The sequence below is a fragment of the Chinchilla lanigera genome, unplaced genomic scaffold, assembly GCF_000276665.1.
Source record: "Chinchilla lanigera isolate Chin_1 unplaced genomic scaffold, ChiLan1.0 scaffold00066, whole genome shotgun sequence".
In the NCBI taxonomy this organism is placed as follows: Eukaryota; Metazoa; Chordata; class Mammalia; order Rodentia; family Chinchillidae; genus Chinchilla; species Chinchilla lanigera.
The window spans coordinates 12,805,075-12,831,832 of record NW_004955467.1 but is presented as its reverse complement, the minus strand read 5'-3'; the positions used below and the strand labels follow the sequence as shown (position 1 = coordinate 12,831,832).

The 26,758-nt window shown below is 41.7% G+C and overlaps 1 protein-coding gene across 2 annotated transcripts in view; it reads right to left on the bottom strand.

The window, feature by feature from the left end:
* The window catches only part of Zzef1 (zinc finger, ZZ-type with EF-hand domain 1), a 121,716-nt gene that overhangs the window by 50,217 nt on the left and 44,741 nt on the right, over positions 1-26,758 (bottom strand). For both annotated transcript variants that reach the window (XM_005399693.2, XM_005399694.2), the window contains exons 14-30: positions 26,044-26,144; positions 24,972-25,138; positions 24,246-24,379; positions 22,960-23,030; positions 21,957-22,071; positions 17,089-17,248; positions 15,951-16,072; positions 15,725-15,847; positions 14,679-14,845; positions 14,513-14,594; positions 13,424-13,625; positions 11,673-11,821; positions 9,628-9,868; positions 6,936-7,015; positions 4,336-4,429; positions 2,532-2,994; positions 1,502-1,666 (exon numbers count right to left, since the gene is read on the bottom strand). In XM_005399693.2, the coding sequence (XP_005399750.1) occupies positions 1,502-1,666; positions 2,532-2,994; positions 4,336-4,429; positions 6,936-7,015; positions 9,628-9,868; positions 11,673-11,821; positions 13,424-13,625; positions 14,513-14,594; positions 14,679-14,845; positions 15,725-15,847; positions 15,951-16,072; positions 17,089-17,248; positions 21,957-22,071; positions 22,960-23,030; positions 24,246-24,379; positions 24,972-25,138; positions 26,044-26,144 (2,636 nt within the window). The remainder of the gene's footprint in view (positions 1-1,501; positions 1,667-2,531; positions 2,995-4,335; positions 4,430-6,935; positions 7,016-9,627; positions 9,869-11,672; positions 11,822-13,423; positions 13,626-14,512; positions 14,595-14,678; positions 14,846-15,724; positions 15,848-15,950; positions 16,073-17,088; positions 17,249-21,956; positions 22,072-22,959; positions 23,031-24,245; positions 24,380-24,971; positions 25,139-26,043; positions 26,145-26,758) is intronic.

Below are 26,758 nucleotides of genomic sequence, written 5' to 3'. Positions count from 1 at the left end.
TGCTTTTATCTCACTCAAACTCTCACATCAGCATTTGACACAACTGACCACTCCTGTCCCTGAAGATACGCTCTTGGCTTCTATGACACCACTCTGCCAGGCTTTTAATCCACCTCAAGAGCTACTCCTTCACTGTGGCCTTCTCGGACTCTTCTTTCTGCTTGGCTGCTAAATGAAGACGTGTCTCAAAGGCCCACCCCGAGTCCCTTATCTATCTCTGCACTCCCTAGGTTTTGTTTAGTCTCACAGCTAAGCTATCTACACGCTGATGATAACCTAATTCCACCCAGTCCTGATTTTTGTGGGTCTTTAGACTCTGTCTTCTTGATAGTATTACTTGGATATCAAAGAAGCAGTTCAAATAATACAGCCAAAACATTTTATTTATGCCCCAGTCTATCTCTTTTATATTCTTTCCATCAGTAAGATGCCTCACCATCCCTCAGCTACTCCAACCAAAATCACAGGAATTTCTTTTCCTATGATTTGTGTCTTCCATTCATGCTCTCTACCTATCTATCAGCAAGACCTGACAATTCTACCTCCAAATACATCTGAATGTCATCCTTATCTCTCCGTCTCAGTACTACTCCCTACTCTAAAACCATCACCACCTCTTGCCTGGACTACTGCAACAGTCCCTTAACTGCTTTTCTTACTTCCACCCTTTGCCACCTGGTATCCAGAGGTATCACCCGTAAACCGAAGTGTGGTTCTCCTAGCCTTCCAAATGTCCAATGGTTTCCCAAGTGCAACTTGGTATAAAATCCAAACACATTGCAGTAATAAGGTTCTGCCTAACTTTCTGACGGGTCTCGGTCTATTTCCCAGTCTCATTCTGCCATGCTGGCTTGCTTTCTTCTGTTCCCTGGTGTAATGTTTCACTCCAGGACCTCTGCACTGCTCCTTCCGCCTTTAATGCTCATCTCAGGGGGCCTCAGCCACTCCGTCCCTTCTTGGCTTACTTGTCATTTCCTCAGCATGCTTTCCCTGACCACCTAAACTAGATCACTCTATTAAACTGCCACATATGAATATTGCTGATTTTTAAAATTTTTTTTTAATGCTCTCTCTTGTTCTTCAACAGAAAACAAGCTCCGTCAGATCAAGGACCTTGTCTGCCTTACTCACTTCGGTACAAGTAACACTTAGAACAGTTTCTAGCAGAGGAGACACTAACATGTCTACTGAGTGAAGGTTAGAAGCATTTTGAGAGGCTAATGTCATTACTGCAAATGAGCATTGCATTTAGCTCACAGCTTCCAGAAGCCAAATGATAGTATGAGTACATGTAGAATAGAATTTTTACTACAAGGTAAAATAAGATGATAAAGTCATCAAGAAGAATAGACATGTTCCTGCCACTTATTAAAAAGACATAACCCATTCTTCCTTGGGATGAGAGAATGAATACATGGAGTTTCTAACTGATGAAGACAGTTAGGATTGCTTTAACATGACCTCTACTTACACTGCTTGCAGACTTGCCATTTGTACTTACTTGGTGAAATCTTTCTGGCAGGTAAGGAGCTCCAACAGGAAAAGTATGTAAGGTGGATGGAAGCAGTGAGGCTGTCCAAGGGATTCTGTACAATACTGGATTATCCTCAGGACTTCCAGGATGCTCTGAGCTTGGGCTTTCCTCAGGGAAAGAACCTTCACAACACTGGAGACAGAAGTCAAGTCAGGAACCTCTGGGGAACTCCTAAGCTGGGATAGAAGGAAAACACCCCCTCCACCCAAGTTCTGAAGCCATATGAATCGAAAGGAAACACTGTGGTGAGGTGTTAGGAATATCACACAGGAAGACTACCCACAGCCATCTGCTACTTTCAGCCATTTCCCGGCAGCATTACAAAGCAGTGCACAACAAATGCAGAGAAGTCTACTAACAACTCATTTAAAAAAACTGAACAGTAGCGAGGTGTGGTGGTGCATGTCTGTAACACCAGCACTCGGCAGGCTGAGACAGGAGGATTACTGTGAGATGGAGGCCAGCCTGGGCTACATAAGCGAGTTGAAGGCCATCCTGAACTACACAGCAAGACCCTGTCTCAAAAAACCAAACAAACAAACAAATTAAATAGTAAAAATGAACTCTGATGTTTTTACTTCCCCAAAGAGACAAAGCTTTCATTCTTAGGAAGTTCCTCACTAACTTGAAACTCACCATATTCCCCAAGATATAAGCCTATGGACAAATAATTTTGTCAGAAATATGACAGGGGTAAAACAAATTTTTAAGTGGGAGCTACAAACAGAAACACTTCTTTAAAAAAACCTCCAAATTATATATTACTAAGATATATTTTATATATAATGTACAAATTTTAAGTGAAAAACACTTCTTTAAAAGAAAAAAATCAAATTTTTATCTTGAATTTTTATCTTGAATATTAAACAACAAGCCTTGATCTAATGTACTCATAAATATCAATTGCTCATTTTAAACTTGAATTGCAAGCCTTTGACTAGACTGGGTACCTATGGTTTGAAGTAAGAAAGTGCTGGGAAAGTAGTGACTGGCTCACCTCTCGTGTGAGAGTGAATGGTCTTTAATGAAGTCCATGACATCTTTCAGCACAGGGTATTTCTCTTTTACTGTGGGCGCTGGCCTGGCCTCCTCCATGGATCTGAAGGACAGCAGCCGGAGTCGCCCTCGGGTGAAGGGTGGCCGCCGGGTGGGTGTGGATGGTGACGAGGGCTCTTCAGCTGTGGATGCTTCTGTAGCTGGAGGGCTACTGCTCGGTGGCAGCTTTGGATGGATGTCCAAGCCAGGACTCTTGTCCCTTGCAGTCGAGGGTGATGCTTCAGTGGTGGACGCTGAGGCTTGGAAATGGTCTTCCACCACAGAGCTTGTCCTCTGGTGCCTGTCCAGTGGCTGGAGATGATCATTTTCATCGACAGTCAACAATTTGTCAAGGTGTTCTTTTGAACTTTTGCCGGTGGGCAAAAATTTTAGTAACAGAAGACTTTTCTGAATACACTCTTTTGCTAAATGTGGAAAAACAAGAATGACAACAAATAAAAGTAAAAATTAAACCTACCACTTATTTTCATCAACAAAATAAGCTATTTAAACTTACAACTTAAGGCAAGAAACACCTTCATAAGTGCTGTGATACATGTGGTGTGATAAAAATATATGGTGAATGTTTAAAATTTTTAAAAATTATTAAAGATACACTGCCATTAACCCCTCTCAAAATACTTACCCTCACTTTGAAAACATTTATTGCACTGTTCTTGTTATTTTCAGAAGCATACCTGAAAGTCTTTTTTTGTGAATGTCTTACAAGGCATGATTAAAAATACGGGGAACCGTACTGCCTTAGTGCCAGCCAATGGAAAAGCAGGCTCACAAAAACATGACATTGGGTCCTCAGCCATCTTATTCACTAGACCTTGCACCGTGTGACCTCTGGCTCTTCTCCAAAGTTAAAGGGACGGTAAAGGTAAACGTTTTGAATCCGTTCAGGACATCAAGACAGCCACGACAGTACAACTAAAGACACAAATGAGGACCTCTAGAACTGCTTCAGAGCGTACCAAGACAATGAGATAAATGTGTCCACCATAAAGGACAGTATTTTGAAGGGGACTAATGGAAAAGTGTCTTTTACCATAGTAAATACTTTTTAAAAAATTAAATAGTCACTGTATTTTTAATCATATCTTACATTTATTTACAGAGTAGAATCAAATTTTATCTCAGTAAGTAAATCAAGATCTCACCAAGGCTATTGGTACACTTAAAAAAAGTTTTATGAAAGTAAACATTTCAAATGGATATAGGGAGAACAGTAGATAGACCCCTCCATGTACTCACCCCTAGGGTAAAAATTCAACAATTTTCAACTCATGACCAATCTTGTCCCACCCCTCACCAATTCCCTACTCCTTGGATTATTTCCATAAACATCTCAGGCATCATACAATTGATCTCTAAAATCTTCAGTGTATTTTTCCAAAAAGTACGGGCTTTAAAAAATAACCATGATATTATTAAAAAATTAATAGTGTTCCTTTAATTTTACTGAATGTTAAATGTAGGCACATTTTAAAAACATAAGATATAACTCTAAAGGCACCTGAGGCCTCCTAAGAGAAGAAATTAGAAAGCTGCTCCCCTTGGAGTATATCAGTAAATAACTACTCCTTGCTGGCATTTTTCTCTATCTGCAATACAACCTTGGAAAAGATATTTAGTACTTTTATTACTTCTGCTAGGTCAACAGAGCCCCAAGTAAGGTAACCTAGGAGGTACGTGCTAGTTCTCTAGGCTCTGCAAGCAAAGCTAGAGGCCCAGTGACTACACCGCGTTAGCTCACTCACCCAGGTTCTCCGGGTGCGCCTCAGCCGCTTCCAAACCGTGCTTCTCGTCTGCCTCACTGCCCAGGCTCATCAGGGACTTCTGCTTCATCTCTAACTGGAGGAGGATTTGAACCACGTGACTCAGTGTCCAGACAGGGCCTCACAGGCAAACACAGCAAACTACTACTTTCAAAAGCACACAGCACTGAAATCATGGAAGACTTATAGCTATTGTCCAGGTATTAGGGACACAGGGCTGAATTATTTTTGTCTTAAAAGCATTGTAAGGTTTGAAGTTGTCTAAAGTCATTATCTGCAAAAATAACTATTTTTCAACTATGTGGTATTGGGAAAAGTTGCATAAATGACTTAATTACTTTCAAAAAAATTCTATCAGGACATAATGGTGCAGGCCTATACAATCCCAGGCACTCAATAGTACAAAGAAGCTAAGCTCTAGAGAAATAAAGGATCTTGCTAGAGTCACACATGCAGCTTGCTGCAGAGGCTGCACCAAAACCTGATTGTTTTTCTACTCGGAATGGGGCCCTCCTCTAAGTGACGATGCAACTTCCAGGAAGAGAAGGGCTCTCTGAGCAATGGTCACAGCATGGGCCACAACGCTGACAGCCAAGGCAAAAGGCCACATGTGATGAGAAGCATGAAGCGGAAGCCAGGCAGCTCATCCTACTGTTGGCAGTCTGTCCAGGCTAAATTACAAGAACAATCTACAAAGTGCCTTACAAACTGCCAACTCTACTTGAACGGTTTAAGATAGCTGACTTCCCTAGGCAATCTTCTCTTTAAACTTTACTACTGCTTTGGTTTCTCTGCCAACACACTCTTCTGGTTCTCCTCCCACCGTTCTGATGACAATGCCTTTTAGTTTTTTTCTGAGAGATACAGTTCACTTTGTCCTCTATCTATCCAGTATGTACTGGGTACTAATTATGTTCTAGTCACTGTGTAGTCTGTCTAAGGCTGTCTGCTCATGGATAAACTTATACTTTCTTTTAAAAAAAAGAACTACTGCCAGGCGTGATAGCGCATGCCTGCATTCTCAGCACTTGGTAAGCTGAGGAAGGATTGGTGTGAGTTGAAAGCCAGCCTGAACTACATAGCAAGACCCTGTCTCAAAAACAAAACCCTAAAAAAAAAACTATTACAAGTGATTTGAAGCCATCCTTATCTCTGCCTTGACATTTCTGTGAAGTAACAGCCGTTTAGATTATAATATTCCACTTACTAAATTCTCTAGCTAGATGTCTGAGATAATAGGTCCCTATCTACACTTACCTCTGCACACCCAGGTCCAGGATCACGTTTCCTACCCTGCTCAGTTCTTCTACTGCCCATTGAGGCACAGACCAGAACTATCCTAACTTCCTCCTTCCTTGTCACTACTCTCATCAATCACAAAGTCCCACTGATTATTGTATCTCAGTTGTAGAAATTATCCTCATCTAACTATTGCAGTTAGTCTTATGCTTTCAAGTTCATTATCAATTCTCTATCCAGTTAAGGATTTTTCCCCCTTAATTACTACTGAATATTTAAGATACATGTGAACATACAGGTACTCCTCTCCATGCCAAAACAAAAATTCCCCTGAATTTAGTGTTTGGCATTTGTATGCATTTGTATAATTTTACCACTTCTTTATATATGTAACATACAGGCTTGGTTTTTTTGTTTTTTTGTGGGTTTTTTTGGGACTGGGAATCAAACTCTGGACCTTGTGCTTGCCAGGCAGGCACTTATGCCACTGAGCTACATCCCCGGCCCTCAGGCTTGGTTTGTATTAAAATTTTATATAAGGGTTACCAAATTTACGCATTCTTCTGCAATTTGCTATTTTGTGCTCATCATCAAGCCTATGAGTCATCCACACTGATACACGTAGCTCTACTTCATTTACTTTTACTGCGATATAGTATGACATTATGTTACAATGAAACATGTATATTATACAATATACAATTATTTGTCTGTTCTACTGATAGCTGCTTTGTTCTTCCCAGTTACTGCTGTTACCTGCAATGCTGCAGAACTATTTTCCTAAGACATAGACCAGAGGCTTCTCCTTTGCCTAAAACTCTGGATGGCTGCCCAGTCTCTAAAGCAATGCTCTTCTTTCAGGTATAAGGAGCTCCAGAGAACAGCTTTTGGGATTACTGAAGGACATGAAGCAGGTTCAACTGAACCCTGTTTATGTTGAGGGTCTTTTGTTTTTGTTTTGAGACAGGGTCTCAATTATAGTTCAGGCTGGCCTTGAGTTCACTATGTAGCTCTGGCTGACCTTGAACTCATGGCAACCCTCCTGCCTCAGCCTTCTGAGTGCTGGGATTACAGGTGTGTGCCACCATGCCCAGCTTATGCTGAGCATTTTAAAAACTCACCAAATTATGATTTCTAAATACTCTAAAATTACTTTATAAAGTGTTCTAAATTAATTTATGTCTGTTCATGACACTAAAGTTTAATTTTTAAAACATTCTCTGCCTTGACATCACTGTGATGAAATGTAGGCTACTAAGAAAAGAGCTTCTGACCTCAGTTCTCTTATATCACAGTGGGAAAGTCTAAAGCATACTGAAATCGCATGAGAAGGACACTCTTACCATCCATATTCGAATCCCATCTGCCAAGGAATACACCTGTGCGAAGTCCTCACTCAGGGGTATCTTGCCCCTGCTGTTTACTAGGGAAAAAAGGAGAGAGGAAAATTACATTCAGTTAACACAATTCATGACTGCAGGATTAAGCACAAAGTACTCTCTGAATCTCCTAAAATACAAGTCACGCAACACTCTGTGGAGACAGAAAGGGAGGTTTTTGGGGAAAATAAGGTACAAATACCTGAGTTCTCTATGTTACTTCAAACTTTGTTCAAACTAATAATTTCTGAAATGAAAACACTGTTAATAGTGAGTAGAATATGAAAAGTAAAATCTAAAAATACTAAATTTTAAAATACTGAATAAAAAATGATTTTGACATGGGAAATAGTTCATGTTGCATTAAATGAAAAAGCAGATTACAAAATGGTACAGATAAAATTACTTCAGGGGAAGAGAGAGGAGGGGAAAAGGAAAGGAGGGAAAAGTAATAAAAAAGAAAAATAAAATTACTTCATTTAAAAAGAATATATTAAAAACCTGGATAATATATCCATCTACACATATGTGAGTATAACTAGATAATAAGGTCAAGTAGATATACCAAAAATTTAACATACAGATATACTGTAAGTGATGAGATTATAGTTTGTAATTTTTTAAAGCTTTTTTGTACTTTGTCTCTAGATGAATGAGTTCTATTTTTATAACTACACAGATAATCTTCCTGTTTTTATTTTTAAAGACCTATGACATTTGCCTTTCTCTGGATCCAAAACCCAAAATATAGCATGCCAGAACATGTTGAAACATCTGTCACATCAATGTACAACACAGCAAATATTTTCTGAAACCCTACTATGTGCCAAGCTCTATACCAGGTACTGGGAACACGATACTGAGAAGACATGGCCCCTGCCTCGGCCTCCAGAGTGATGGGATTACAGGCACGCACCACCACGCCCGGCTCTGTCCTACGTTTCTAAACTGAAAGAGTTCCCACCATTATGGAATTAAGTTAACTCCAAACGTTAGAAATAGCCCATTTTTAAAGATAACAATGAAAAAATCAGCTAGACAAAGACCATTTTCAACACAGCTAAGATCTCATGAATAGTCCTTACGTATGGTGTCTGTATTATAAAGGCACTGACAGGAAGAACTAAGACAAAATTGTGTCCCCTTTGAACCAACAAGGACAGGCATCCTAGAAACCACCTGTGTAGCTGGGCATGGTGGTGTACACCTGTAATCCAAGCATTTGGGAGGCCTAGGCAAGAGGATCTCCATGAGTTTGAAGGCAGCCTGAGCTACATAGGTCAGCCTGAACTACACAGTGAGACTGGGTCTCAAAAAATCAAAAAAAAAAAAATATATAATGTACCAATAAAATTAACAGTGAAAAAAAAATGGGAATAGTAACAACAAAAAAAAACAAAAAAAGATGTACTGATTTCCTTTCTCCTCACAAAACCACAGATTACCTTCCCTTCCCCATTCCTCAGCAGAAATATGCTCTTCCATATGATGTCTATTTCCATAAATCACACGTGTCTAATGTAGTTTATTTATTTGAGTGGCTTTTGAAAGAAGCTATTGAGATTTGAGGGGTGGTTGAGATATTTTTGCACTTGCGAAATAAACTGCACTGTAAGCTCTAAAGGACTGAGCAATACAGGTTGTGGTGATAACATTACTGATTATAACAATACCATAAGTAGTAGTCAATCATCTACTCTACTGCAAGGAAGTAGAATACATGCTTACACGTATTCTCACTTATTTGTATCCTCACTGGAAAGAACATAAACCCTGCCAAAATGCTTGGGATGCTTATACCTTGTCTTTAGATAAGGTTTGAAAGACTTTTCTCCTGAGTGAGTGTAGAGAGGGGCCTGCTTTCATTGTGGGCTCCTAGTTAGGCAACAGCCTATACCAATATCCGCTGCACAGAGATGGTATCCCAGGGAACATGAGGGAAAGAGATGGAAAGCAGGAGACTATCCACAAAGGAAGCCTGGTGCAATGGTGCCACAAAGAAGCTGCGAGTCTAACCACAGAAGTTAGTATGGACGTTTTCCTCCTCCTATATCTGTATTCTTAGTGTACTCAGTAACAAACATTTGCAGTTTTAACTGAATTTCTTCCACTGATTGAGCTAATTAACTCTACACCAATTTTACAGTTGAGAAACTGAAGTGCAGAAAGGTTGTTTGATTAACCTGACCCTGCACAACTTCTGAGTTTCTGAGCCGGGACTATGACCTCTTAAGGTTTCTTTTCATTAAATTTGTTGGAAGTTTCCCACGAGAATTCTGGATGAAGACAAAGTAACTGCTAGTTCAGAAACTCAAGGTTTCAGGGCTGGGGATTTAGCTTAGTGGCACAACGCCTGCCTGGCAAGCACAGGTTGTGAGTTCAATTCCTGGTACCGAAAAAAAACCAAAAACAAAACAAAAAAAACAAAAACAACAAAAAAAAGAAACTCAAGCTCTCTTGCCACACATTACAATCTGCTAACGATAAACTGGCTGTGAATCTTTTGACTGGCAAGTTAGAAATAACAAGATGAAACTGACAGCTGGAGAAATGTGTTCACATTTTTAAATATTTCTAAATTTTCACTTAAGATAGACCTTCTTAAAACTTAGCAACTAGCCTTCAGATCAAACATATTCCCTGTAATATAAGTTACCATATTTTTGCAGCTTCTCATATAAGTCTGGAGTGCGATACACCAGAGCAGCAAAGGTGGCGTTCACAGCTTGATCAATAGTGGAACCAGCAACTATATCTGTCTTTGGGGCCTGTTTTCTACATGCCTGTATGAATCCTTTGAAAAGTTCTGAATATGGCCCACAGAAGTTCTGAGCAGGCTCTGACTGGGCAAAATCAAGTAGAAAATGGCAGCAGGGATCATCAGGGATGTTCTTAACCTGGGAATAAGAAAAAAAAACCATGTTTAACATATTCATTCAAAAAATAAAACTTATTAAGCACCCACTAGGCTAAAGCAGAAACAAAACATGGTTCATACTGTCAAGAAGTTTAAATTTATTTTAGGGAAACCAGATAGATGTATGGGTTAAAAAAGGTGAACATAAATAAAACATTAAAAGCATTAAATCTAGTACTACCATAAAGCAAAAGATTATCCAGTGCCAAATGCCTAGAGGAGACCCAGTGCTGAGAATTCAAAGGAGAACATTCCTGGCAGGTTAAAGTAATTAAGAAAAGCCTCCTGAGGACATGGGCGTAGGACTGGACCCTGAAGAACAGGCAGGCTTGCCCTGAAGGACACACCATGAGCAGAGGTTAAGAGTCAGTGGGGAGACTGACCTGGCCTGAAGTCTCAGCTGGGGAGTGGTGGGAACTAGAGTCAGATAGGTAAGGTGAAAGGAGACTGTAGAGAGCCTTGACTGTCACACTGAGGAGTTTAGACTTCACCCTGTGGGCAACAGGGAGCCATTAATGGTGCTTGGCAGTGGAATGACAAGATAATGCAGTGGTTAAAAAAAAAAACAAAAACTTGGTAGGTACCAAGGCAATAATGCAGTACAAGGGCTGGGGATATAGCTCAGTGGCATAGCACCTGCCTGGCAAGTGCAAGGTCCTCAGTTCAATTCCCGGTACCAGAAAAATAAAACAAAGCAAAACAATGCAGTAGAAGATGGGGGCCTGGATAAGAGAGAGACAGAGGAAAGGACAGGGATGAACATCACAAGGAAGAATCCATAGAGCTTCTAACTGTGGACAGGAAGGGCGAGAGCAGGACAGGGATGAAGGAAGGGGACATGAGGGAAAAGTGGCTCCAGGCCTGGGCCAATAATAATGACTATAACAGAAGCGAGCAGTCAGCCAGACTGACAGGCTGCTTTTATACTTCAGAGTTAATGGGAGTTGGAACTTTGAAATGGAATCACCTAACAGGAAGATGGAGATACATACTGCAGCCTGAGAAAAGAACCTGGGTGGGAAACTGGTATTTAGGAATCACTCTTACAGATGGGACAATAAAAGGCAGCAGAGAGGATGATGCCTTGGTGGGCTGCAGAAAGGGAAGAAAGCCTGCCCTTTACAGAAGGAGTAAGAAAGGCCAACAAAGGAGGCAGATGGAGCAGTTAGATGTAAGAGAAGAAAGTGGACTTCCAAGAGCTGAGAAGAAGAGAGGGTCTGAAAGAGCCAGAGTTAACAGAGAATAACAGATAACAGAAATGGAGGAAGAGGCTTGGTACTTGGCAATTAACCATGTAATGATTTGGAAGGAGGTCGGGAATAAGGGAGGGGAGAAAGGAACAGAAACAGAACAGAAAAAGGGGAAGGAGAGATAAGAAGTAGAGACAGAGGGCAAATTTATTTAGACTTTTGAATATTGCATACCTCAATAAAGTGCTATAGTTCTATGGAGAACAAAAAGGTCAAAACAAATCATTTACTCTAAAGTGTGACTCAGTGGACACTAAAGTAGATTCCACTTATTTCTCTGATAATGTCATCAAGAGAGATTTACTGAGCACCTACTATGTTTCGCTGAAGAGACATACAGTCTGTACTTTAAATACACATTGAGCACTGGCCCCTTGTGGTAAACAGAGAGGATAACAACAAGGGACAGTTTCTGCCTCACAAACTAACAGCTAAGTGAGGGTGATACAAGATACAAACACAAATGTCTACAACTTTGAGCAACAGTAGTAAACAGTTTCTACCCACATAAAAAGATGACAGACGAGTAAATACCTCCTTCCCATCCTGGTGTGGGTAAGTGGGCCAGCTTGCTTCTAATTCCAACTCTGGACAAATCTGATGCCTGAAGACAGGTTTCCACAAGGGGGAGTTCAGAACTGAAGCCATTTTTGCCTGTGGTATTGCCATACTACTTCCTATCTCTGCAAAGAGAAGGTGATTTATGAGAATTCTATTTTTTCCCTCAATATACTGGATTCTCTGAACAAAAGCAAAAAAAGAAGAAATCTACCTACATTTTGCAGAATGGAACTGTGATGCCTCATGAGCACATTAGCACAGATGAACCTAAACCATAAACCTGAAATTCTGCGAATCTGTGGGACAACTTCAGTTACAAGGTACCTATGAAGTGACTAATCTGCTTAGTAAACTGAAAACTGAATGTGAACCACCCCTAGGGCATAGCAGGCTATTTAAGAATATTAATTATGGAAAAACATTCATAATTTATGAATTTGATTTTATAAAAAATAAATACCCACCATAGGGGTAGGGGTGTGGCTCAGTGGGTACAGCTTTTGCCTAGTGTGTACAAAGCTGTAGGTTCAGTCCCAGCACTGCCAAAACCAAACCAAACCAAATACTCACCATAGATATAAATAGAAACAGAAAGACTAGGTGAAACAAAAATGTTAACAATAGTTATCTCTGGGTTTTGTGGTTTTTTTTGGTCTTTTTGAGACAGGGTCTCCCTGTGCAGTTTAGGCTGGCCTTGAGCTCACTTTGTAGCCCAGGCTGGTCTCAAACTCGCAACGATCCTCTTGCCTCAGCCTCCTGAGTGCTGGGATTACAGGCATGTGCCACCACACCAAGCAACAATAGTTATCTCTGAACGTTAGGATTAAAGATGATTACACTTTTCTTTGGTTTTTCTCCAAAATGCAATTTTTTTTATATTTTACTCTTACAGTCAGAAAAACTCAAGAAATGATATAGAAGTAAAATGTAGAAAAAAGGTTTATTTTATTATAAGTCTTGTTCCTTGGAAGAATTTACCTTTTTTATTTGTTTTGCTTTTGGCAGTGCTGGGAATCAAACCCAGCCAGGGCTTTGTATATGCTAGGCAAGCATTTAATCACTGAGCTATACCCTAAGCCTTCCTAGGGAGAATTTAATAACAAGTTGAACAAATTATTTTAAGACAAAATCTACATTCATATATCTATATATATTTACATAAATACTTATTTAGAGGATACATAATTAATGTATAATATATCTCTGCCTTCTGGTTGGAGAACACTTAAATCTACTTATAAAAAAAGATTACTATGTTGCTAAAAAACAAAAAGCAACAACAAAAGAACAGTCCCTTCCTCTACTTGTCTTCCAGTGAGGGAATCCATAGGAGCTTCCATGATGTGGTCCAAAATCTGAGTCAAGAAACTTCATGACAAGCCAGGCGTGGTAGCACAAGCCTGTAATCCCAGCACTCGGGAGGCTGAGGCAGGAGGATTGTTGTAAGTTCGAGACCAGCCTGGGCTACAAAGTGAGCTCAAGGCCAGCCTGAACTGCATAGTGAGACCCTGTCTCAAAAACCAAAAAAAAAAAAAAAAAAAAGAAAGAAACTTCATGACAATGACGTCAGGGGACAATCTGTTCTGGTTTGGTTGTAAGGACTCTGAAAGGGAAGACTCTCAATACCTCTGCTTTGTCATTGCCGGGCTATCTTTAAGAGAGGGTAACACCTGGCTCTTCAATATGACTGTAAGGAGATGGGAAGGGCAGGCTTGTGGACTTACGATGTGCAGATTTGAGTGCCATACACTGGGAGGCAAGGCGCCCCATCAGCCGGGAGACAAGCAGTTGTAAATCCAAGCCCCAAGACACTGCAACATCAGGCAGCCCGTAAGCAGTGACAGTGAATTTGTAGCCCCACTCATTGTTGCTGCTGTCAGAGTGAAAGAGGAACTGCAGCCGAGGACCATCCTTAAAGGTCACTTTCTAGAGAAAATCAACAGTCATGTGGTCAAACAGATGTCAGGAGGCTGCGTTTCAGTAGTAAGAACGCTCTTTGGGATCAAAACATCTAAATTTAACAGTGGTCTTTATTTCCACAAGTCCGAAACTACTAAAGGAGGATTGAAACACAAAATTCATAACGACTCAAGAAGCAGCAGAAACTGTAGAGAACTGCTGCTCAGCTTTCTAAACTAGACAACCCACCACCACCTACTCAGCTAGAGACGCTCGCCCAGTGCTTTGCTCCCCATCAAGACTCCTGTCATCAGACAGAAGGTCAGCAATCGGAGGCAGGTCTGCACCTCCAGCCCCAGGTCAAGCACACTAACTGTGAGCTGCACTCTTGGTTTCCACCACAGGCTGGGCCCTCCTACTCAACCCATTGGCCCTTTTCTGCTAAGAGTGACAGCTCTTCATTTACTCTGGACAATGCTGATAGTGACTGGGGGTTTTGGAAACTTTCCCTATAAAGAACCAGATAGCCAATATTTTAGATTTTGCAGGCTACATAGTCTCTACTCTGCCAGTGCCAAGCAGACTACAAATGTGATACAAAAGGCTATGGTTGTGTTCCAAAAAAATTTTATTTACAAAATGGTGGACAGATTGAAGTTTGTTGAACTCTAATATAACTCTTCCTTTTATAAAAGTGTAACATGGGGCTGGGGATTTAGCTCAGCAGCACAGCACCTGCCTGGCAAGCGCAAGGTCGTGAGTTCAATTCCCAGTACCAGAAAAAAAAAAAACCCAAAATAAAAATATAACACAAATGCTGCCCTTTAAAGGCCATAGCTTTATTGCCTGAGGGCTGACAAGGGAGAACTGCTGCAGAAGTAGGTGTTTTATCTCTTTCTGGGGATACCACTTACCTTGGGCCATTTGTAAGTGCCAACTTTCGTATCATAGCGTGTTTTCCCACCTCTAGCATCAGTGAATTCCAGATAATCATACCTATAAAGGGATAACCATTACTGCTTCCCTTCTCTCATTTCTGATTCTTTTCTTGCCTGGGGCAAAAGGACATGTCAGTCTTACCTCTTTTCAGTTTCACACCTCTCATCAAACTCCACCTCAAAATAGGTTGCCCCCGGGCTAACAAAGACAGACACTTCGTGGCAATTATTTTCATAGTTGTGAGCAGACTCTTTGGTCCATGTATGCAGCACCACGGGCTGTTCCTGCTGCCAGGTCTCCACGTCCAGCTAGGCAAACAAAGGAGACAAGAGAAAGCAGTGTTTATCACCCCAAGGCCAGTCATGTGTAACAGACTGTCTCTCTATCAGGGCTACAGGCAGACAGGCTTTGACAGCTCCGTACCCACCATCACACAAGCTGAAAGACACAGCTGACTTTTCTGCCCACAGAGAACAACAGACATCCATCATTCAGCACAGCAGACAGGTCCTTTTGCTATAGTATAGGAACTCTGTGACCTGCTATAATCTGTTAATCTTTCAACTGACAGAATTTCTTTTCTTTTCTTTATTGTGTTTTTTGTTTTGTTTTGTTTTGTTTTGGTGCTGAGAATCAAACCCAGGGCCTTCTACACACTAGGCAAGGGCTCTACCACTGAGTCAATGCCCCACATCCACAACTACCGCTTACAGATCATTACTAGTATGGATCTCCGGTGGGAAAAAACACTGAATCAGGAATTTAAGGACTTTTGTTCCTACCTGGGACTTTGGCAAATTTGAGACCACTTTCCCTTCCTCTTTTTTTCTTCTTTGAGCCTTTGCTTTTTTACTTGTTAAATGTATATGCCCTTTCTACTGCCATAGGGTTGTTGTGAAACTCAAACAAGACCATGAGAAAACTTGAGGTACTATAAAATTAGGTAAGAGAGACAATTCTTTTAAATATCAAACATAGTTCAGCTTCCAACATGCATTTTCTCTTCTAAACTTCAATCCAGCTCTTCACTTACATGGATTGTATGCGCCTTCATAATCATCTTTCTAATGCTAACTATGACAAATCAACTCGATCAGCATTTACCATCCAAGCTGGCAAAGCCACCAATAAAGTGCCTTCCAGAGGCAATTTACATCACTCCTGGTTCAGGCGCCAACTTGAGTTACCTTGTTCAGTCCTCCTTCTGGGTCACTGCAGAGCTTCTTCAGCAGCTCTGTGAGGGTACTGAACTCTCGCAAGAGTGTGCAGTGTGGGATGTCTAAAGTGCAAAAGTCCAGGAGGAAAATGACCTGGAAGAAGAAGCAGCACTTGGCATCTACCTCAGACTCTGCGTGGGGGTGTGGCCCGCCAACCCCCACCCTGCTCCTTCACACAGCTACCATTTTTTCTTACCAGCTGGCGAGCTGCCATCGAAAACACCGAATTACACAATTTTTCTACTATGGTCTTTCCACTATACTGTGACAAAAAGGATTCCAAAATCACTCTTGTGCTTGCCAAAAACTGTACCACATCTACCGAAACATAAAAAAAAAAAAGAAGTTAATAGAAGACATCCCATGCTTAGTTGTCACAAGGGTAAAGTGGGAGGGGGCCAAGAAAGCTGTGTATATGGAGGATTCTACAATAAAAAACCATGAAACCAATGAGCGGTATTCAAATGTTTTCCGCAGTGCAAAACAAGTATGATTTCTTGTCTTTGCTACTTTTTAATAAAGTGGAGAGATCACTTCTGTAAGTGAAGTTACATAGCTGATGGACCCAGCCACCAGCCTCCCTTTTCCTTTATTCTACAATGGGCCCATGCATTAGGGCTGCTGAGCCAAAGAGGCAAGCTCTAGGTGCCAGGACCCCCTACTACAACTCTGTCATAGTAGCTGAAATCAAGTTTGATGGAACTGAATTTTCCCCCATGATATCTCAGAATCTGTTGGATTTCTTATCATTTCCTGTGGGTTGACAGGACATCAATCTGAGTATTCTCAGTACTAGGCCAAGGTCACAGCAGTGTTCTTACACTTTGGATGTTATGTCTTAATTTTTTAAGAGTAGGAAAATTTATTGGAGAATAAGACTAGGGAATAGGAATAGCTCCTGAGAGACAGGAGGAGTCCCAAATGGGTTGCCAACATACACCTTGGATTTTAAACACTTTAGGCTTTCTTGTTTGGATAAATTGACTAAGATAGGATGACAGTCTCTTCCAACAATGAGCTATCTCCTACAAGTGCTGAGGGTTATAGGGCAATGTTTAGGCTATAGAACAACCAAATTCTATTATAAAAATATGTGCGGACTCATCAAACAGGCATCTTGGCAAGTGTGTGTGTGTGTATGTGTGTGTGTATATATATATATATCTATATATATATCTATATATAATTTCTGGTTTTAGAAGATAAAAATGACCCACAGATCTGAATTGTGGTTAAAAAAAAAAAACCAAAACCTTGACACATGAGTTACCAGAAAGAGCATTCACAGAGGCAAACTCCAGGCCTATTTTCATATATCTTGTACTGACACTCACATTTTTCAATAAGGTCCGCGGCAAGCTCTTTGGCTCCAGAATCTGTGCTCTTCAGCTGCAGGTAGCACCAGGAGAGCAGGCTGCCTTGGACGGACCAGAACAGGGAGAAGAGCACAGAGCCAACCTCCCCTTGGACCCCACTGAGCATTAACAGCTCACACTGCAAAGAAGCAAAGAGAAACCATCTAAACAAGGCCACCCACACAGGACGGCCAAGGGCCACTGGCAAAAAAACACTATGTGCAGGGAATAATCACAAAAGAGCTTTTGGCTCAGCAGTGAACCAAGAAAGATGGCGTTATGAAAACTCTGGCTGGGCGTGGTGGTGCACACCTGCAATCTTAGCACTCAGGAGGCTGAGGCAGGAGGAACACTGCAAGTTTGAGGCCAGCCTGGGCTATATAGTGAGATCCTGTCTCAAAAACCAAAACACCAAACCAAACCAAACAAACAAACGAAAAACACATACACACACACACACACACACACACACACACACACCCCTCACTTTCCTCTTTCCGTGTAGCTTTTCAGAACCTACATGAGGTTCTGTTCCACAGGACACCTCCTGCACCTCAGGAACCCCATTGCTCCTCTCTTCCTTCTCTCACCTCCTCTCTTCTCTCTCTGGTGCCTTTCTCTGAGGCTTCAATCAGATCTCTCCCACCTTACAAACAGTTCTTCGCCCTTTTATAGCTCTCTATCCAGCATCTTTGTTGGTAGGATTTTTTTTGAAGGGTCCCCTGCCCTCTAAACTCTTGCACACAAGAGCCATGAGAGCAATATGCTTATATTGGCACTGTCAATGTGATTAATGGCCCCAAGCTGGAACAACTATATCTCCAAAGTAAAATGGGTGAATTGTAGCAGAGTTTTATAGAGAATATTGCATATCCATGAATATAAATAACAGCACATATATGTCAACATGTCTAAATCTCCATAATATTGTTAAATGAAAAAAACACATCACAGAAGATTTTACACCATGTGATCCTACTAAAGTCAAAACCAATAAAACAAACATGCTGTGTAGGGGTAAGCGGAAAGAAAAACAAGAGAATGATGAACATGAACTTCAGAACAGCGGTCCTGCCTGGGGAAGACAGAGAAAGACAAGCCAGCACTGACGCCTCTCCAGTGTGCAGCCGATCTCAATCCCAGAGTCTGCCTGAGAACACTCCCCTCTCCAGACACCTGCTCCTCCCTATCTTGTCACAGCCTCTGCATGTGCTGCTCCTGCTGCCTGCAATGCTTCCTTCCTCTTCTTTGTTGGGTGAAGCCCTATTCATGGTCTTTCACGGAGCTCCAGTACCATCTTTTTTTTGCCTTTTTGAGATAGAGTCTCGCTATGCAGTTCTGGCTGGCCTTGAGCTCACTTTGTAGCCCCGGCTGGTCTCGAACTTCCAACGATCCTCCTGCCTCAGCCTCCTGAGTGCTGGGATTACAGGTGTGCACCACCACACCCGGCCCAGTACCATCTTTTTATAGAAGCCCTTCCTCAGTCCTCCCCTCAGCCCCATCAGACAGGGTGAGGTATACCCTCCTGCCATCCTGAGTGCCCATTTGCTGACAGCCCCTGCTGCCCAGTCAGAGCTGTCTGATCACACTCTTGTCTGCTCTCAGGAATGGGTTCCTCTGTCACTGTCTTCCCGTTCCTAGCACAGGGCCTCACACACAACAGGAATCCAGCAGATAGTACTGTTAAATTAACAGAGCAAGGAGAAAAACGTCCTGCTGGGTACACTTTGACCAGCTTTACAGTTTTTCCTAATCTGACTCACCCTCTTTACTATAACCATAAATGGTTTTTCTTGAGTTTTTTTGGTTGTTGTTGTTGTTTGTTTTGTGGTACTGAGACTTGAACCCAGGGCATGCTAGGCAAGCATTCTACCACTGAGATATCCCCAGATATTTATTTGTTCATTCATTCATGCATTAAATTGAGACAAAGTCTGGCTAAGTTGCCCAGGCCAGCCTTGAATCTGGGATCTTCCTGCTTTAGCAAGAATTACAGATGTGTACCACCAAGTGCAGTTCAGCTACAAATGGTTTTATTGAAAGGAGATTCAGGAAAGTATGTTAATGGCGACAGTGAATTCTGGCCTAGGAGACTTGATGACACTTGTGATTTACTCTGTATCACATGTGAGTTAAAGAGAAGAAAGAACAAGTATTTGATCTCCATACGGCAACAGTCGTGGGAAATTTTCTTGAACAAATGCCGCCATATTCCCCACACACATCGTATAGCGAATGTTACCAAGTAGAAAGAGAAGACTGATAGAGTCAGATGCCCCAGGTTTCAGTAGCATCTATGAAAACCAGTGCTGCATGCCTTTAAACTCAGCAGTTTGGGAGGATGAGGCAGTGCTGGGGACTACTACAAAGTGGCTCTGAGCAGGATTTAATATTAACCAGTTGGCTTTCCATATTTACTTGTGAGTTGTCTGAAGCTTAGGCACTTTGTTTGACAAGCTAAGGCCAAAGCTGAAGACGTTTGGCTCCAACCCCAATTAACTAAAAGAAGACTGCAGCTGCAGTCTCCACACTCCTGCAATAAATACCAACCTAAAGATAAGGTAGTTCTCCTGATTGACATAATTTACTACTTTGGAAAATTCTCCCAAGGTCCTGTGAGATTTCCACATTTTATTGAGTATCCTCCTCCTTTGTTTGAAAACAAAATAAATACAGGCTTCCCAGAGAAGTCTTTGGCTAAACTCAGAGAATATCAAAGCTGTAAGAGAGTTAGTCCCTCCTGGAGCCCTAAAATCATTTCCATTGTCTCATTTATTTAAGCCTTTGCTGTCCACTCGCTTGGAAGATTGCGGGACTGATCAGGCTGCAATAACTAAGGGTTATTTAACCCAATATTCAATAAGGCAGGATGATTTAAACTTTGAGGACAGCCTAGGCAACAGAGTAAGAGCCTACCTCTAAATGAATGAATGAAGGGGGAGGGATGTAGCTTGGTAAGAGTTCCTTGATAGTGGAAGAAGAGGAGGAGAAGGTAGAGGAAGAAGAGATAGATGAAGAAGAAGAAGAAAAGAACAGGGGCTGGGGACATAGCTCAGAGGCACAAGCACCTGCCTAGCAAGTGAAAGGTCCTGAGTTTGATTCCCAATACTGAAAAAAAAAAACTGAAGAAAAAAGAAATAAAAATGAACTGCATAGCAAGACCCTTTCTGAAAAAAAAAAAATAACAACCAAAAACCAAAAAAACAAACAAACAAAGGAAGAAAGAAGAAAAGGATAGAAGTAAGGGAGAGAGGGACAGGTGGGTGGATGGACAGAGGGAGGGAGGTAGGGTAGAGAAACCAGATGAGAACCCTGAGACTTTCTGTCCAAAGGCACTGAGGTGTAACTGTAGAGGCAGGACGGAGAGGGCAAGAGCTTAGACAAGGCTTCAGGCACTTGAGGATCAGGCAGCATTGCAAGGGGAGAAAGGGAAGGTGTAGGAAATGGCAGAAACAGAGATTAGAATGAGCCATGGCTAAGTGGAACAGAGAACAAATACTGCTGAGCAGTAAGTTGGAGGAAAATTTTAAGGAAGACTCAGAGATGGGCACAAAAATCTGGAAATAAGAAAGCACAACGTAAATGAGAGAATACTAATGTGACAGCAGAAAACAGAGCATTGACAAAGTTAGGCCGGCATGGTGATGCACACCTGTAATCCCAGCATCTCGGGGAGGCCGAGACAAGAGGAACACTCAAGGCTAGCCTGGGCTACATAGTGAACTAAGACCAGGCTGAACTACACAGTGAGATCTTGTTGAAAAAAAAAAAAAAAGAGTTAAGCATTTCTTCCCCCATAGCACTACAGATTAAATCTAGGGGCTTAAGCACACCAAGCAAGTATTGTACCACTGAACTGTACCCCAGTCCTTTTATTTATTCTGAGACAGTGTCTCACTAAGTTGCTCAGGTTGGCCTCTAAATTTGTTTTTGTTTTTTTGTTTTGTTTTGTTTTTTCTCCATTGAGGTATTTTATTTGTGTATGTTTTACATAAGAATCCCAGGATTTCTCCTCCTGTGTGTTTCTGTCTTGCTTCTTCATGGTCCATGATGCACTGGCCTCTAAATTTGGGTTTTTTTTGTTTTTTTGTTTTGGTTTTTCTCTGGTACCGGGAATCAAACTCACGACCTTGCGCTTGCCAGGCAGGCGCTTTGCCGCTGAGCTAAATCCCCAGCCCCTGGCCTCTAAATTTCAATCCTCCTCCCTCGGCCTCCTGGGTAGTCAGAATTATAAGGGTATGCTTCCATGCCCAGCAAACTGTACATTCTTAAGTCTGTCTCTAGAGATTTTAAATCAGTAGCTTGGGCTAGGATCTGGAAATCCAAATTTCTGTCATATTTCCCAGGAATCCTGATCCAGAAGTATTGACTATATTTTGAGAAGCAAATGCTTCATGTGTAAAAAAAGTTCAAAAAATAAAAAATATCATTAGCACCAGAAAAAAAGACTATAGTTTCAGCTTTATTAGCCTATAAATTTGCTAAGTAATCTTAGTTTTTAAAAATATCTAAAATAGGTTTTCACAAAATTCATACCACAAATATACAACTATGTGCTCAGCTTCTGGCTGACACTATCGAGGGACTTGGAACAACTCCATTCCTCTTTTGTACAGGAAGTCTTAACAAGATCTTCCGTGTTCTTGCTCCTTGCTGACTACCAAGGGGCAGGTAAGGCAAGGCTCCTCATCTGTCTGCAGGGACTGGCTGGGAAGCTCCTGTGCTCACGTACAATGGTCCACTAACAAAGCACAGTCGCACCAAGAAAGAAGGCCACGGGGGCAGCACAGTGACTGCCTTAAAAGCATGAGGCAAAGAAGCTGGGGAGGCAGGCGGCTGTGAGGTACCTCTCTTGCAGCCACAGAGAGGAGCGTGTTCATGACAGCCAGGACTTCGCTGATGTTCATGCCAGCCAGGTCGCTCCTCTCAGGTAAAAGTAGAAGGCCGCCTGGATCCTTGTCACTGAAAGGACACAGACTAGTCACGACACCTGGTTGTGGGAAGGGGATTTCATGTTTTCTGTCTTAAAGGGTCCAAAAAAGAACCCAGGGAGCTTTCTGTGCCAGTTCCATGGGATGGGAGGGGTTTGGGTCAGAAAGACAGACTGTGGTCTCTGTCCTCCTACAGCTAGACTCATAAATCCTCCAGGCCTTAATCACTTTAACCACCACTGTGAAATACACTTAATCTCATGACTCCTAACCTGACAACTCAGGCCACTAAGTCTCGTGTCTTCAAATGTTCTTCACACGACATACCCAGGCTCTAGTATCATCCCTGCTACCTGATTCTGAAAGGTTTTAGACAGGCAGCCCTCTAAGTCTAGCATTCATACCAGGTACAGTCTGTCTTGCAGGCAGCTGTTTGGGCTACTAGTCCCTTCCCGCCTTCAAGAGTCTATTCCTACAGAAATGCAGTCGATGGGCTTGGTAGCTTGGTAGCCAAAACGTGACAAATCTCCAAGTTCTCCCTCCCTGGCTTACTTCCTCTGTAAACTATCACTTCTATGCTTTTGTAGTTGGCTTAATCTAGTTGGGTTTATAGCCCCTAGTCTTCCTTGGATTTAGTTTTTGTCTTTAACACTCACTTAGAAATTGAAGTGCTCAAAGAAGTCCTCAGTGGGTTGAACCCCAACTTGTTTTATAAGGGCTGGGACTTGGATTAAGCTCTTAACAAGACTATCATTCAACCATTATTTCAGTCACTTTTGTGCCTAATAACAACTCACTCAGAGCTTTTCTAGTTGAGCAAGAGAAGTATTAATCCAAAAGACATGAAAAGGGGGTCACTAAAGGAAACAACTTTGTAAAGGTTTGAACTATTCTACATTGAAAAAAATTATAAACTTACCTAAAATATGTGCACAGTGAACGGAATGTGAGCTGCAGCGACTGCTTGTGCTCCTGCTCAGAGATATTCTTCTACAAAACCAGAAAGTGTACACTCAGAAACTCTATTCCATGACATTCCAGGCACCAAGAGCAGCATGAAATACCACCACCCACTGTTCCTGCCTACGAGGAAGCATGGGTCAGCAGACTCCTCACAGCACCCAATTAAAAGCTAGTCCAGTGCTAAGAAGGAGCAGAACCAACCATCTACACAGAAGTTGGCAGGTGACTCTGATCTACTACAAAGGTAACATCCAAAAGTTTTCCTAAAGAAAAGCCTGAAGGAAATGTCTAGGAAGCAGACCTCCACAAGATGTATATTTTTAGTTACTGGGCATGCCATGCCAGGAGCAAAGAAATAGGATCAAAACTTTCCTTTTGTCCTACAGGTTTAAAGTCAATAGTAACACACCTCCTGATGGGGCTACTGGATTATTTTGGGGAACTTTTTTTTCTTAAGTAAATATATTGAACACCTACTGCTATGCAAGGGACTGAGGGGTATCCCAAGCAACTTCCAGTCCAGAGCCCTGCCTGGCCTAGGATCGTGGGGAAGATATGATGTGGTCATGATGAACACAATCACCTGGAGAGAACTGTTTAACACGTAACAGGTCAGCAGTGCTGTTCGTTCATTCCATCAGCATGAGAAAGGAAAAAGAACACTTACTACTGCTATCAGAAGGGATGGGCAAGGGCAAGAGATAGGGCTGCTTTGCTAGTAGACACCAGTGTCATTCAACAAGTTCTATTTTTTCACATGGAAGACATGCTAGCAAAGTGAAATATTTACAAATACAATATGTCAAGAATTTACTTCAAATAATGCTAGGTGGTGGTGAGGGGTAGGTTAGAGGGGTAGGGGTAGGTTAGATACATTATACATAAACCAAGATTAGCCTGAGTTTATCATTGTCAAAGCTGGGTGATGAGTACACTTGGGGGCTGGAAGTCTACTTTAGTCTGCTCTTGCATTTGTTTTAAATTTTCCCATAATTTGGGAAAGCAGAAGAAAATTTGGTTGTAGGCAAGTCACATGATGGAGACTACACTAACTGTGAGATAATAGGTTATGAAACAGATTAGGACTGAACACAGTGCACACCCTTTGCTATCTGTGTCTCATGCAGCTTTGCATATAGCTAGTATCAATAAGCACTCAGAAAACTAAACTGACAGTATATTCAGAGAAAGCAGAGACTACCAGATCCCATCCATTCAGGAAGGGATCATGATGACAGTTACCATCATGGTGAAGAGATGATTCCGCCGAGTCTGTCGATCAGGAAAAAAGATGGCTGCTCCATTGAGAAGGGTGTTCCTCACTTCTTGTTTTAATATCCCCATGGGCACACAGTCTCCATCCACCCTATCTACCACTAAAAAAAAAAAATGAACAATGGAATCAGCTCATCTATTCCCTTATAATACAGCTCTGTTATAACCGGCCAACAAATTCTATTTTATTGCTTATACTAGAGCAAAGAAATACTTGTGTACAAGCAAGGTAGTATAAAAAAATTACTTTTGTTTACATTTAACTAAAACAAAGCCTGTATGACTGAGTGTATTTCACCATTTCTCTACCCTCTTGTGACACAACTTGGCCGAACATTAAAAATGTCAGATGGTTGCAGTTTCATCCTCAATTTATCATTATAATCCCTCCCCCTCAATCTGTTGGCCTCTCTTCAGTGTCCCGACTGAAGTTAAGGCTGAACAGTATGACAGTAATTCCTTTCAACACAAGGCAGCTGTACATGTGAAACAAGGAGGAAGAGAAATCAGCTGATGAGGGAAAAATCGTGAACTTTAAATAGCAATTCACAGCAGCACCAAAGGAAAAGTTCATCTTCCACAGCAGCAATCTCTTTCTGGTGCACGGGATCACAGGACCTCCTCTTCTCTACAACCAGAAGCCCAAGGGCCGCAAGCACAGCGCTGCATTCAAGGGACACACCAAGCCCCTACCATCGCATAAGTGTGCATAGAGCGCCTTGGCAGCCTCCGTCTCCTCTGGGCGCTGGGTTGGAGGCTTCTCCTCAGGGGCAGCCAGTGTGTCTCCCTGCAGCACTGAGAAGCAGCTCTGGAGGAGCTGCAGCAGCAGGGTTTGGGCACAGATGCATTCTTTCCTTGGGCTGCACAAAGTCAAAGAACATCAGTGAGCAGAAGAGCAAGTTGCTTTCATCCTCTAAAGCAGTGATAGCGAAACTTTTAGAGCTTTCAGTGACACAAAGAACCCACTGTGGCATGTGCTGTGGGTTTGTCACCACCACTCTAATGTCATATAGCTGCCAGCCGAGCATGGTGGTGCACTCTCGTCATCTCAGCACTTGGGAGACTAAGGCAGGAGGATCACTGTGAGTTCAAGGACAGCCTAGGCTACATAGTGAGTTCAAGAGCAGCCTGAGCTACACAGCGAGACATCTCAAAACCAAAAAGAAATAAAAAATGAAAGAGAGAGATAAAGTCATACAGCTGCCTACAAAGGACTCTCCTGTAGACATCGGGCTTGGTGGACCATGGAGAACACTATCCTAAGAGTTTGTAAACACAAACCCCACCTGATCACTGTGGAAGGAAATTCATTTCTTGATTTTTTTTTTTTTTTTTGAGACAGGGTCTCACCATGTAGTTCAGGCAGGCCTTGAACTCACTATGTAGCCCAGGCTTGAACTCGAAGTGATCCTCCTACCTCAGCCTCCAGAGTGCTGGGATTATAAGTATGTGCCGCCATGCCCAGCAAGTTTCAGATTTTGATGTCTGGGTGGGAGTGCTCAACATGTACTACATAATACTTGATCTGCTTATCCCAAAAGTTATGAGGACAATCAAATAAGAAAATGTTTGTGAAACACTTTCTAAATATTTTATAGAAATATGAGGTGCTATTTTTTATAATAACCAAATCTTTTAAATCAGAACAGTATACACTAGTAGGAAGGAAAAAAATTTAGAAAAAAACCCCATACATTCAGAAGAATAAAACTCATTGTCTTCAGTTTTGTTAATGATTATCACCTTATAACAAATTCTGACCTACTTTTGCTTTAATTTACTGTAAAAATTCCAGAAGATCTGTAAATCAAGACCCGCGAAGTCCAGGAAAGATTTATATTTTAAGCCACTTTCCTTCTGCTGCACCTAAAAAATTGTAAAGATCAGAAAAAGTAAAATTGAAAGTAATGCATTTAGAGAAATATCGTAATGTTTCATTTACTTCTCACTGTTAAGGGGTGAAGTGGCTGTACCTGGGCAAAATTCCCATGCAGCTGAGCTTACTCTTAACTACTCCAAAGTATGCCAACAACTACTTTTGGTGTGACCCTTGTTATAATACATGTGCGTTTGTATATAAATGGATATATACATAACGCACTCCACACACATAGGCACAAGGGGTCTCTGACTTCATAATATAGCACCTGAAACATAAGTCAATCTTTACTTGTGAGGATCACCCTCTGGGACCTTATTGCAGTAGGTAGGACCCTTCCCTGCATGTGGCCTGAACTACTGTAAGCCCACCTGCTACTTCTAAGTCTCTTTCTCTTATTTAGTCTTTTTTTGTATAACAGGAGCTCTTAGATAACAGAGACCCCCAAAGCCATGTGTATACTGAGTCACTGGCCTCTGAATGTACCCTGCAGCAGGATGAAGGCCAAGGGTAGACACTGTTATATACATAGTAGCAGGCTCTTTAGGATTCCTGGGGCAAGTCACAAATTCCATGCCAATGGGCTGAAAAACTCTTTCAC